The sequence below is a fragment of the Heliconius melpomene genome, chromosome 12 (assembly GCF_056956725.1).
Source record: "Heliconius melpomene rosina isolate 202511_hmr_F chromosome 12, ASM5695672v1, whole genome shotgun sequence".
In the NCBI taxonomy this organism is placed as follows: Eukaryota; Metazoa; Arthropoda; class Insecta; order Lepidoptera; family Nymphalidae; genus Heliconius; species Heliconius melpomene.
The window spans coordinates 5808718-5823439 of NC_140400.1; the positions used below are offsets into that span (position 1 = coordinate 5808718).

The following is a 14722-nucleotide window of genomic DNA, read 5'->3' on the forward strand; positions in this document are numbered from 1 at the left end:
TCCAAGAGACGCACATTCAAATTTCGCTACGTTACAATTTTTATACAACTAAAAAAAGTATTTTTCTTTCTTAATTGTGGAATAAGTAAATATTTTATATGAATCCTAGTATTTTATATGTTTTAACCGACAGCAAAAGTAGAAAGTTAATTTTAATTAGTTGGAGCTGTATGTATGTGATAATGTATTGAGGTTTCCGATCACGTGTACTAAATTTCATGTATGTATGTATGTTAGTCCACTAACATGAGTAACTGAATCATCTTATGGTCATCTTTTTTTATTTTAATGTGGTATATTTCAACTTAGAAAACAGTCTAAATATAATCAAAATCGGTTCAGCATTTTTTGACATTTTGGCGGGGACTTATATGTATAATAATTATTATACGCTCCCAGGTAATTAGCAAATATTTTAAGTCAGTTTGATTCTTTGTAAAATATTTTATTGTCTTAGTTTACTGTATTATGGCTAAATTGAAATACATCACGTTCTTAATATATCTACCATAGCCATAAAAAATCAATTAATTTCTTAATTTTTTCGTCAGATCCACGAAAAATGGGCGTTAATAATATAAATAAATTTATAAATATTTGCAAATAAAACACACGTGAAAATTTTGTTCAAGCCAAAAATTATATAAAATTGGTAAAATTTCTTAAGAACTATTCTCTTGAAATAACAAAAATAATAAAAATTTTGTAAATTTCTTTTAATACTGAGTCTTGAGGCTTATATGTTTGTTTTCTCTTATTAAAAAAATAATAGTAACAAGTGAATTATCATTACTTTTTTTATTTCATAATTAAATAATTCATAGAAAATACGATCTATCTTCTTTAGTGATTCAATAAGAAGAGAAAAAAAAAATGAAGTAATTTTTATTATTTATTATTTTAATTGATAATTATCAATAAAAATAATAAGCAAAGTATAGGTGCTATATAACCATTTTAATAAATTCAATAACTTCAAATAAACATTTTTTATAGAATAAAATATAATTCTGACTAGAATCATTTTCATTCAAAGAATTTAATTAAAAACACTGTGATAAAAAAAAATTCAATCATTAACGTTTCAATTTCAATAATTAAAATTGAATCCTCAGTTTCTATTTATTGCTTGAAGTTAAATTAAAAAATAGGTAAACCATTTGCCAGCAAGTTTAAAATAATAATTAATTTTCATACGCATACATAATAAATAAGTTAGTATATATTATAATTATTTAACAAATAATAGTTTTTATTTTTGTTCATTTACAACCATTTTATATACACTTCTTAGTTTGAAACAATTTTATACATTTCTGTATCACCAACGATAAGTAGACAAAACAATTTAACTATCTAAAAAATCTAAACAAAAAGGCTTTAAAAATCTTAGCCTTACTGGCCTACCATTTTAAAAAAATGATAATTTACAGAAAAAAAATAATTATGACAGATACATATAAATATAAAGACATTTTCGTTATCTAGGCGGCTCTACATCCGCTTTGACTGTGAGCCGCTTACTTCTACACGGGGAATCGTCAACGCCATAAAAACAAACACTTCTCTGCGGGTAAACCCTAAAATCTACACTAGAACCTATATTTCTTGGCAGTGTTTTAGATTTAAAGTCACTTTTTAGGCAATAATCATATATAAGTCTTGGGCCTTCGTCGAAATGTTGACTGTAGTAGTCGTAGTCTTCGAAGGAAACACTTTTGGCTAGATCACAGCAGGTGTGAGGTTGGTATGACCCTTCTGGGCAAGTCCTGGGCTCGCAAGGGGTCTGAGGTGGAATCGGGGCCCATGGAGGGGGCCCCGAAGGTCATCCTCAGCGAATCGGCTTGGACACGATGATGACGTCTGGTGCCGATCTGGTCGTCTCCGTGCTCATTGGTCGTCGATCAGGAAACTTCTTTTCTGTATTGGAATAAGGTATATATGAATATTTAGTTTCAAATTAAATTGCTTACTGTTTTTTTCACAATTAATTGACAAAAAATATATATTAAAAAGATCTTAATGCTCTCCTATTCTTTGCAAGGACCCTACATGGACGTTGGCGTTGAACGCCGCGTATAACCACACCATCGCATTTAGATTTCTAGGACAGCGGCACCTCTTAGTGCGGATTCAAAATCAGTTTCTTGTTACTAAAGTTAATTATTATTAAAAAGTTATTTATAATATTATAAAATAACCCTCGTAATTTCAACATGAAGTATTTAAGACGATAAGTTTCACAGAGCCTGAGTGAAGAGTACTTTATTGACCTTTAGCCCATCATCATCAACAGATAATAAAAGAAAAACTGAGAATAACTAAAAGCTTAAACTCATTTTAACACTTTCTTTTTATTTAAAGATCTCACTTTGAAGTTACTTTTAAGTAGCTACTTTTAAAAGGTTTTTTTTTAATATGAAAGTCTTTATGATGCAATTTCGTTATTGTTTTCTTTTGGTTAAGTCTATGTATTACAATTGGCGTAGCAGCGCAACGACAGACTGTAAACGCGACGGTTATGGGTTCAATATTCCTACTCAGGGGAATGAATTATTGAATGCTTTCATATCTTCGGTAACAAGTCAATGCGCGGTGTTGAGTTCCGCTACTCAACACATAATATTTAAAAAAATGGAAGGAAAGTAAGCGGAGGAAGAGTTTTAAAACAATTTTGCATCTGCCTATATGTGTGATATGATGCTAAATAAACCTATTATCAAACTATTTTTTTTGTTATAACAACTGATAATAAGTCGAAACGCGGCGTTAAGTCTTGCGCCACGATTCCTTAAGCAATATGGGTCAATTTCTGTGAACGTGACAAGAATGTAAGTGGACGTGAAAAAAAGTCCAAAACATGTAAATTTCATATAAAAATTCTGTACGCGGCACAATTCGAACCCACACCCCTCGCATCGTGCCTTGAGTGTCAATTATGTGTTTTTATTTTGAATGTTATGGCAAATAGAGATGTACTCGTAGAAAACGGAGAACGTAGTGTCTTAATACTGGTTTCCCTCTGCCTAGCCTCCTGCGAGAAAATGATGATGATGAAACCGCCTTTTTTATGAGGCCATGTTAGCATAGTGGGAAGGCATCTGACTGTAAACCTAAAGGGATGGTAGTGAATTTGAGTCCTACATGGGGAATGATTCGATTCTCACTCGAGGGAGCGTAGTATTTAATATTTCCATTTCCTCACAGAACAGAACAGAAGTGTATTAATGGGAACGAAGTGTCTCTACCTGTTCTGCTATGTGTAGCATACATCGTGAAGTAGGTAAATAGTCGTATAGTAATTATTTAAATCACTTGATTAATAAAAATAGCTTAAATATTAAAAATATTTATGCCAATACAACATGTATAATATGCACACACATAATTGTATAATTACATATGTTAATTTAAATTTAATTAAACTTTTAGTGTTTTTAATAATATTCTTTTTTAATATTAATGTTTTATTCAAAAGCGAATATTGTACTAAGACACTCATTTTGCTCTATAATTATTAACCCCTAATAATAATAATAATAATAATATAATACTTTATTGCACAAATAAGAGAGAAGAAAAAAAAATACAATTCATTATAAATACGATTAACAAATGTGCAATGGCGGCCTTATCACTAAAAGCGATTTCTTACAGGCAACCAAAGAAAAAACGGAAGGATTAAATTTAGAAAAGAAGGCAGAAAGGTGCAAAAAGTACATAAAATATATAAACCAATATTCAGAGAACACAAAATAGTTTAATACATACATACATATCTACACATACACCTACATACATACATATATACATACATACAACAATTAAATATAAATACATATACAATTATAATATTGTCGTTTTATTAATTGAGTTGGAGATAGTGAAGTTTAAGACGTCGTTTAAAAATCCCAATTGACTGGGACTGTCTTACTTCCAGCGGCAACTTATTCCATAGCTTTACTGTTTTAACCGTAAAAGAGTCACTATAGCATTTCGTGTGGCATAGAGGAGTTTTGAGGATATGGTTAAGGTGGGAACGGAGGTTTTGGGAATGAAAGGTGTCTGACCCCAGGAACTTAAAACGCTCCTTGAGGTAGGATGGTGTAACAGGATTGAAAAGGATGCTATAAAGAAGAGTGAGGGCATGCAAGTTACGCCTGTATTCTATTGGCAACCATTTTAGTTGACTACGGTACTGCGACACATGGTCATGTATCCTTAGCCCAAAAATAAATCTAATTATAAGATTTTGCAGACGCTCAAGTTTGTTTAGTAGTTGCTGGGACAGATCTAAGTAGCACGTATCAGCATAGTCTAGGATAGGCAGAAGGAGAGCGTGGGCAAGAGAGATTTTAGTTCTTAACGGTAAGACGTTCTTCCATCTTCTCAATCTACCTAAGGTACAAAAGACCTTACGACTAAGCTCTGATACGTGAGACGACCAGCATAAAGAACTATCCATCCTGATTCCCAGATTCCTAACACTCTCACTAACCTCCAAACAAACATTATCATAAAAAATTGAGGGTAAAGGAGAGCGTAATTTAGACAATTGTTTAGAGCTACCAAATATACACACCTGAGACTTATTGGGATTGACAGAGAGCCCAAACGATTTACTCCAGAAACTAATAATTATCCCCTAAAGAGAATCGAATCTACAACTACTACAATTATTATTACCTACAATCAAGTCTAGCTATAAAAAACAAAATTCTGTGCCAGATTTCGGATAAACATTAAAATTTTAAACACAAACATTCTATAAGAAAAGTAGGATAGAACCTTCTGAAGGACATATGATAAATTATTTTATATACATTTCTTAATATGCACGTCATTTCATAGAAATAGTAGAGTATTTTCAGTTTTCAAAGGCGGCAAGATGATATATGCATAGTTTTCTAAGTAAGCAGCTTTCTCGAAGACAAAAATGCATTTTTAAATATCAAGAAGACTTGTTTAAGCTTTCTTGTCTCTGGTATAAATTCTCGTGGGATAGAATAACTAGTGAATAACAATATTGGTTTACAATTTTTTTTAAATATTTAGCCTAACACTGTATCCCGCACATAGGAAGGTAGGTAGTGGGAACCTAGCACCTACTGTTGAGTTAACCACTTTCCGTCGAATTGTGGATTTTTTCGCTTTCCTGTACTGTTTTACGGGAAAAAGCGTGAAGCTGCTACTTTTTAAATTCAAATATTTTTGAGGCCAGACGTGGTGCAGGGTTGTGGATTCGATTCCCACTCGAGGAAATGAAATATTTAATTTCCACTATTCAACACGCAATGTCTCGAATATTGGGAAACTAAAGTGTCTTAATGTGAACAGACTTAAAACTAGGTTCCCAAGTTTTCTCTATATATTCTGCTATTCGAGATAGCGCGGGAAGTTGTTTTTTTTAAATAAACTATAAGTGTAAAACGAAGTATTCAACGGTACTCTCTCTCTCTCTCTACCTACCCAGCTTAATAAAAAAAATGTAAAGAAAGAATATACTCACGTGGTTTCTCCTCCTGCTCAGTCGCCTGTCTCAACAGCTCTATAGTAATTTGCGATGTATTCGTCTGAGGCGGAGACGGTCGTACTATAGTGGCTCCTGAGTAACCGAACGTAGAGAAACCCCTGCTGTTTGTCGTTCCTGAACCTATGGAAGAATGTGGTTTATTTAGATTAATTTTCCTTCAGTTTCACGCTTTATCCCTTTGTAGCCGCGGGAAGGCAGAGGGAATTTAGTGTGAAGATAATATATTTTCCATTTTTATTTCTAGGGTAGCCAGGACTAAAAATACTAGGTGTATTTTTCCTACCCTAGGATGGCAGGTAATGGGTATTTTTAACTAAAAGTAGGTTTTTTTTCATTTGTTTTTGTTGTCAGACATTTTTCATATTATGAATTGAGTATTTTCTACAATTTATAGTCGCACGACTATTTCCAGTTAAATAACCTTAATTTTAGTATCGAATCCTTTGAATGAATAACGTTCAAAGAGATAGGTAAGAGCATTACAAAGTACTAAAAATATGATATTGAAACAAAATCGATATTCTAATTAGAAACATTCGTTAGACGATGATCAAAAAGGAGTAATTTAATTAATAAGTTTAAGGTAAGCGTGAAATATGAACTTTCTTAAAAAAAATATATAAATATTTTTTTATTTGAAAAAAGATTTCTCACTGTGATCATAATATTTTTTCTAATTCATTGAGTAGAATGAAGCCGCCGTGGAACTGTGACTGGGTCTTTGTGAACTCGATTGGAGATCTCAACTCGGGGGAATGATTATATTTTTTTTATAACTTCACGCTGTATCCCGCACATAAGAGGGCAGTCAGAGGAACCTGGGAACCTAGTGTTAAAACACTCTATTCTCCATTCAGACACTTCCTTTTCCCATTTTATGCGGAATTCTTGAAGCATTGCGTGTTGAGTGGCGGAACCTAACGCCGCGCTTGGTCTAGTTACCAGAGCGAAGAAATGAAATTATTAAATCCCGCAAGTGGTAATCGAACTAACAACCGTCGTTTTTACAGTTAGACACTGTCCCTGCATTACGACGGCTCTTAGTTAAATATTTAAACTGTTTGATTTAAAGCACTCAGATAAGCAAATAATTTAGTCAGTGGTAATTGAAATTGAAAACTTTAAAATGTATGACGATGTCGAGTTTTTTTGTACAAAAAAGTGACCTACATTTAGTTGTTTCTATAATATAATGTTATTTTACTGACGTTCGAATAAGTATGATTAAAAGTAACAAAAGGACTAAGCGCGCCGTTGAGTTCCGCCACTCAATATCTCGAAAATTGGACAGAAAGTGGGGAAAAGTGTTTTGACACCAGGTTGTTTCTACATACACTGCTATATGCGGGGTAAGCGTGAAGCTATCACCATAAAACAATGTAAAACAAATGTAAATACTACGTAGCTGTTTCCATAACGTCCCCTTTTATTTGGAAACCAAAAGTCGAATAAAACAGATAAAGGAAATCTCGTGGTAACTCAGCGGCTTTCCCTCGAGATAAGAGGGTGGATCGTCAGCCAAATTTTATTGCTATACGCAAATCGTGAAAGTAATAACGATAGTATTTATAGTATTTTAAGCGGAATTAAGAGGGGATTAAAGTTTTTACTCCTGTTGCTTAACTAGACTTAGACTTAGTTGCTTAACTAAGCAACTACAGTTTTTTTGAAAAATGCTTCATATTTGGAAAAATATAAAAATTAATAATAATTAATACAATCCAGAGAGGAAGCCCTCCTCTATACTCCACTTTTGTGGGGTAATTAATATTAATTTTCAATATTTACAAAGTGGCTATCGTGGCGTGGTGGTATATTCGTGATCGTGCCTGACTATAATCGGGATCGTTCGGGTTCGAGCTCCACTCAGGTTCTGATATATTTCCCCACTATGGTCGACAACGAGCGTAGTTTAACTCCGCCACTTAACACGGACGCCAAAATACCAAAAATTGGACGAAAAGTGAGAAACGGGAAGTCTTAACACAATATTTTATATTTGTAAAAAAATTTATATTTCTAAAAAAAATAATTTCTTTTATATTGTCTTAATATAGTATATTTAAAATATCAACATTTTATTCAAAGACTTATGTAACCTTTCTTAGTGAACGCCTATTACTTTCAGCTGATGTAATCACGAACATGATTTACAAGGGGTCGCCAGCAACAGTGGAGAATTGCTGACGCAGTTAAAATGTTGCTAACATGAGACATACATTGTGACCAAACCTAGCCTAGAGGTATACCTACATGTCAAAGTCAAAATCAAAATATCTTAATTCCATAAAAATGCTAACATTTACTTGCACATGTCAAAAAGTAAAAAAAAATGAAAAACAATATAACCAAAAAAATGTGCAATTTTGACTTGAAAAAAAGCCCGTTCAAATAGTTGAGCTCATGAGAAGAATCTCATGGCCACTCTTTGAAAATTCTGATCTAATTCGATTGAAACTACTTCATATTTCATTTCAAATATTTCTAGGGGGTTTATATATATATATATGAAATTTAAACGTCTGTCATCACTGCCATCAAATTTTAGACAATATACACTTTTGTATGAAGTGACGTACACGTTGTTATAGCAACACGTATTTCACGCGTCACGTCAACCTCTAGTTGTTATTAATAGGAACTGTATTGATGGCCTGTACGTCCTCTATGAAAATGTTTATATTTAAAAATATTTTTATTTCATATTTAGTTTAGATAAGCAAAGCACGGCGTTGAGTTCCATAATTCAACACGCAATATCCCTGAAATTGATAGATACTAAAAGGCGGAGTGATTGAACACTAGGCTGTTTCTATCTAAGCTAGACAAACTGTACAGTAGATGCTTTTAAAGTATATAAAAAAATATAGTATTTTCAAGATACGAAACTATAATACCTAAACGCTTTGTAAGTAAAACATTTGGATAATATGAAACTGAATAAAATAAAAATAACAATAGAATATTTTACTAACAGATAAGACAGCCTTAGAACACTTCCCGCGGGCTAGAGACGAAAATGGTAAAAACTTATCGAGTTTTATTACTGTAATCGCGCTTTACACCCCTACTAAGGTTTTCTAGTCCAATCTCCAGTGGTAAGACTTTAGTCTCAAAAATTTGTCAGAAAGTGAAGAATGGAGTGCCTTAACACTTTCAAACGTTGAAATTAAAATATTTTTTATATGATAATTTTCCCAAACAAGTATCGAACCTACAACCATCACGTTTATAGTCAAACGCTTTCCCTGTGCTACGATCTTTATTATATATAGTTTCACCATTTAAAAAAAAACTTTTTCTGTTACTGAGCCCAACCTGTTAAGTTTCAACTAACGATGTTAGCAGCAAATTGGAGTTTTGGGACAATTTCAACAAAAAATAACTAAAAAAACTTTCTACTATGCAATATATGGTCGATTCGTTTTTAAGCGTTTGTTGCAATTCCGCGGCGTGGAATTGTAGGGGTAAAAATAAAGATAGATTTTGATTTTGTTTCCTTACTGGCTCAGTGGTTGCGTGATTCGCGGGGAGGTTGATTTAGGTTCTCATTTAGTGGTGAATAAATATTCAACTTAACGCTATATCTCGCACACAGCAGGATAGCCAGAGGGAACTTAGTGTTAAGACGAAGAAATGGAAATATAAACGTAAATTTATATTTTACTTCCTCGAGTGGGGATCGAACCCATAACCAACGTGTTACAGTCACGCCTTTGTGCCGCTGCGCTACGACGCCCTCAATAAAATATTGTTTGTCTATATAAAACACAGAAGAATACAGGAGACAATCATTACCATTACTTAGCTGTATTAAATGTAAGCTATCTATCTTATTTAGTTTTCTAGCTGTGGACAGTGCGGCGTTGGGTTCCGCCATTCAACATACAATTTCTCAAAATTTTAATATTTATTTAAATTAATTATAAAAAATAAAATTGAACAAAATAGAATTGTCTAGTCAATATGTATATTTTTAAAATAAACAAAACTGTTATGAAGTCTAGATATAAGAAGTTAGAGTAAATATTTGTTTAGAATTTTCACTAAAGCGCGCCAGTATTCTTCAGTTTGTATATTTTTATGTAAGTTTTGCCTACTTCACGTTATTATACGGTCTATTTAAACCGCGGTCGGTGTTAGTTTCTCCGACTTTATATATTATGTTTATTTGCTCGCAATGTGGAGAAATTTCCTCTATTTATTCTTTTACATAAGAACAATGAGCATGAAATGTTAAAATAACATGTTATTTCTTAACAGTGGAAGTTGTTTTTTCTAGCTTTACGTATTATCCTGCTAAAAACAAACTATCCTGGGACTTCATATGTGTAATATGGATAAGAAATACTTACCATCAGAACTAATTGCTGGATCGGTTTGGAACAAACTCTCCCTGGTTTGACAGCCAGATTCCTTTGTATCAGGAGCTCCAACTGACACATCTCTTATTTGCTTCCTTTCCACACTCTCATGCTTAGTTCTTATCGACTCTTCTTTCTTACTCAAGTCACTTCTTCTCGTTCTACCGTTACGTTCTATTCTAACGTCTTCGGAATCGGGAACCGAATTGACTTCGCGCCTCCAAGGTTCATCATCGAGGTCCAAACGAGTTTCTTGTATAAAATCTGAGTCGATACTTGTCGGCTGAAACAGACAGTGTTTTATTTAAAAAGTTCTAATGGTTTTAAATATTCTCATAATATTTGCTATACTAATTTTACTAAAATACAACTAATATTATAAACATAAATATTTTGTTTGGTTGTACGCGCTAACCTCAAAAACTATTAGTTAGTGGTATAAAAGAAAAGAAATATTTTTCTCTCTTGGATAGTTCATTGATCGAAGAAGGCTTTATTATTACATCACGTTAATTATTTCGTAACCCATTGAACCTGTGTGTTTTTGTTATTAATAATCGTATATGATTCCAGAGGTAAAAATGTAAGTAAATTCTAATTTTATATTACTAATGAGACTTAGGTCAATTCAAAATATTTTATCAACAAATAAAAAGAATTGATATTTTTCTATTTGGCTAAAATAACTAACATATATTTACACTTCATTAATTAATAGAACCAAATATTATATTAAAATAAATGGAAATTTTAATAACCGAAGTCACGCAAGAATATGTAAAAAGTAAGCTAGAATATTTGCCCTCTTTAATTTTCTTATATGAAAAAGTAATTTCATTTACGAGTAATATACTTGAAAGCTGAGAAAAAAAACGTTACTGAAAATCATTATAATACTACGTACGGTATGTAAATGGGTTTGTATGTGATTTAATTACATGTTACATATAAAATGGGGCGAATTTTATATTTAAAATTATGTTGAGGCCACTTTGACGCAGTAGGATAGCTTCAGGCCGTTAATGATGGTTGTGGGTTTGATTTTAACTATATTTAAAAAAATATATATTTTGGTAAGAGGCAAAAAAGGCGGGAGAAGACCTCAATTGACCTAAGATTACGTGAAAAGCATGAGCTCCCTCCGAGGGGCATGTATGGCAAAGTTGATGACAGTGGACAAGGCGAAAAAGAAGTTCCTTTTAGCAGCAAATAAAGCATGAAGCTACAAAAAAATCTTACTCGTATCTTTTGTTGAGAAAATTTCCTCTGTTGTTTAAACATTTCATTGGTTTGGTTGTCTCGTTCTAAGCTGGCCCTGGGTTCACTGTCCCGTTGAAGCCTTTTCGCGTCAAGTGTGAGGCGACTACTGACCATACTATCCAGGCGGTCTTCACATGATTGGCGTATGTGTTCCTTGATGAAAAAAAATTTTTTTTTTAGGAATTTACATATAAATGTTCTAATTATATACTATACTTTCTGATCTAAAATAGTTACTAAGAAACAAAAAGCCCATTAGTTTATTAGAATTAACAGTCGGGATCTATTTAAATTCCCAGTAATTGACTACTTCGTTAGTAGGATTATAAAACAATTAATCCCACAATTTTATTATTTCATTGAAGGAGTTAATATTATGGGGATTTGAACCCACTTTATATTTATTACTATGTCAAACAAAGTAAATAATAAAAGTGACACAATTAATCATTGCTTTCTCCCATCGTCGTATTTTGTTTACTCTGGGAATTTTTGATTATTTGAATTCCGTTGATTTCCCGTGAGAAACTGAAAAACTGGCTCCAGCTGTCTTCGTGATTATTATCCGTAAACATCTGCTTTTATTATACTTTGACGAATTTTTAGCAATTCTGGTGCTCATTTTTTGTGAGATGGCTCCAAACGAAAATTGGAACATTGCGGTTGAGTGGTTGTTTTGGTGGTTATGTTTACATTTAAGCGACAGATTGATATTTAAGCTAATATAAAAATGAAGAATTTGTGTAATGAATGCGCTAATATCAGGAACTACTGGCTCGAATTTAAAAATATCAAAAAAAGATACTTACTTTAATAATTTTATGGTCCTGATATAACTTCCTTATGCACTTGAAGAAGAACACGAAGGTCATACCAGAAAGGATGAGGCAAAAGATGATCAAAATCACCTTAATATGTGTGTGACTGAACATGGACTCTGTCACTAGCTGTAAAAATGTATACGTGGTAATAAAAAATGGTTAATAAGTACAAATAAACAAGAGGCAGTGGTGTTGAAGAGAGGCTGCAGGGTTTCATCCTTACTGGTATTATGTTTATTTTTTTTCTTTCTGCATTAGTACCAAAGATTTTTCCATTGTTGTACAGTAGTATTGCCAAATTTATCTTTCACTTTTAATACGAGCAGTGTAGGCTGGTTATTAAAGAAAAAAAATCTCTTCGCGAAGCTACCATTTTTTAAATGTATTAAAATTTGGTAATTCTTTGCACTTGTATCTCATAAGTAAAAGTTGCTTTAGGGAATAAATTTGCGTGTAATCAATCACTTGAACAGACCAATTTACTTTAGAATAAATAAAAAAAAATGGATTTCGTGAAAATAATTTATTTTACAGTATCACGTCAGTTTCGTCAGTAAAAATATTTGATAATTTTTATTTTAAAAAATATACTTATATAATGTAAGCTTACATTGCATATTTCCTTTTCTTCGTCAGCTTTTAATCGACAATTGGCATAATTATCGCACCTCAAAGCCAAGTCTATGCAAGTATTGTCTTCACAGTCAAATTCTTCTGCTGTACATTTGTCAGCTTCAAACAGAGAAATTATTAAAGGTTATTAGGGAGGTTTAGGAGTTTAAAATAATTTTAAAAAATATTTATTATGTATTTAGGCTCTTGTTTCGTAACTAGATGGCGCTGTTGTCTACCGCATATACGCTGGCCAATACTGAATGATTCATTTTGCCGCTGACGGCCGGACTAAGCGGACGTGGCTTCAGCATGTAACGAGGTGGTTGATAAAACAGTATCGATATAGAATTATTTATTGTATTTATATACACGATAGTTGTGAGTTCGATTTCTAATCAGAGATATACTTATATTTTATGGATTTAGTTTCATAAGAATATTAGATTTTAATAAATATCTCTAAAATGGACTGAAATTGAAGAACGGAATGTCTTGACACTAGTTTCTACAAACGGAATAAAAAATACCAAGGACACTATATACTTTCTTTACTCGGGTCCAAAGCTCTATAAGCTGTGAAGTTAGCAGATATGGTCGGTGTGACTGTTGCGTACAGACGAACATACATAATGTAGCTCTTGTTATCTGGATCGTTGGGGTCATTATCTTTTGTGGTGACCGGATTCGCTACGGAGCCACAGTAGAATGCTAATCTGAAACAAAATATTCATAGTTAAAAAGTAGTTTGGATAAAGGTTATTTGTTCTACTGGAAAACTGTAAATTTGTACGATTACCAAGGTTCCAGGTTGTTGTTGTTCTTTAATTATGGCGATCCGAGCGTGCCAGTTCAGCACTAATCACTTCGCCAATGTCACGTTGAATGGAAAACACACAAAGGTTCCAGGTTACCATTGGCGTAAGTAATTATGTCAGTCATTGTTGTCAGTTCTAAGTGGAGTAAAAGGTTGAAATTTGGCATATGCCAAGCAACTTACATAGGTTGCTTGGGGAGTGTACAGAAGCACTGAGAGAAAATTTCCTGAAATTCTTATCCGAACGGGAAAAATAGGATATTATGTTATTTACTTAGCGCAAACGAATTTTGAAAATAAAATTCTCCTTCCAAAAGACAAAGAGCACAATCGATAAATATATTCTTCCCGTTTTTCTTCCATTAACATTTTTAATAAGCATTCATATAAGTACCTTCTACTAAAATTAATTAGTGCATATAGTAAAATTATATTTTAACAAACTACAAAGTAGGTCACTTCCGCAGGAAGGTACATACCTCGCATCATATTCCAGCTTGTTTCCAAACACCTGTACAAAGTTCTCTTCGCACTCGTTGGGCTTCGCGAGCGTGTAATGTGTGAAGTTAAGATAGATCTGAAATAATATAACATCTGAAAATTCTTTTTTTTTTATGAAAAATAGTTTTTGAAATAATTTGCGGTATTTGAACCCACGTCTGTTGTAAGCCTTCCAAGTGCTGTAAAACAATTTTCCAACTTTCGAGACATTGCATGTTGAGTAACGGTATTCAAAGCCCCGCTTTGTTTTGTTACTAGAACGACTAAATGAAAATAATTAATTCGAAACTCGAACGAAAAGAATCGAACTCACAACCTTCCCGTACACAATCTGAAGCTACGCCACTATTACAGCCCCGAAGGAAAAAATATATTAAAACTTTAAAAAGCTATCAAATATTTAAAAAAGTAAAATTTTAGCTAAGAAAATTATCCATACCTTATTATTAACATCTACTTCGATTTTCCAAAGCATATCTATAGTACTACCAGTTTTGCATCCTTCGGGAATTGAATCTGTATCTATAAGACCATGAGATTCACCTATAAATTCTTTGTAACAGGCGTCTGGTATCTTATCTGTAAAGAAATATCTATACTTATAATAAAATTGTAACTGTTTGCCGTCTGCACATGGATTATTATTGGGGGCATTTATCATTGTAATAGAACCCAAAACAAAGATTTTTTTTAAGCAGCTTCACGCTGTATCCCGCACACAGCAGGATAGGCAGAGGGGACCCAGTGTTAAGACACTCCGTTCCCCACTTTCTGCCGAATTGTAGAGGTATTGCGTGTTAAGTGGTAGAACTCA

The 14722-nt window shown here is 32.8% G+C and overlaps 1 protein-coding gene across 1 annotated transcript in view; it reads right to left on the reverse strand.

Annotated features, from left to right (window-relative positions):
* Positions 1 to 1055: 1055 nt before the first annotated feature.
* The window catches only part of Neto (Neuropilin and tolloid-like), a 75900-nt gene continuing 62233 nt past the window's right edge, over positions 1056 to 14722 (reverse strand). Inside the window, exons 7-15 of the mRNA XM_085194737.1 lie at positions 14348 to 14487; positions 13887 to 13984; positions 13137 to 13306; positions 12589 to 12710; positions 11967 to 12104; positions 11137 to 11310; positions 9889 to 10180; positions 5510 to 5653; positions 1056 to 1920 (exon numbers count right to left, since the gene is read on the reverse strand). Coding sequence (XP_085050863.1) covers positions 1832 to 1920; positions 5510 to 5653; positions 9889 to 10180; positions 11137 to 11310; positions 11967 to 12104; positions 12589 to 12710; positions 13137 to 13306; positions 13887 to 13984; positions 14348 to 14487 — 1367 coding nt within the window. The 3' untranslated portion in view covers positions 1056 to 1831. The remainder of the gene's footprint in view (positions 1921 to 5509; positions 5654 to 9888; positions 10181 to 11136; positions 11311 to 11966; positions 12105 to 12588; positions 12711 to 13136; positions 13307 to 13886; positions 13985 to 14347; positions 14488 to 14722) is intronic.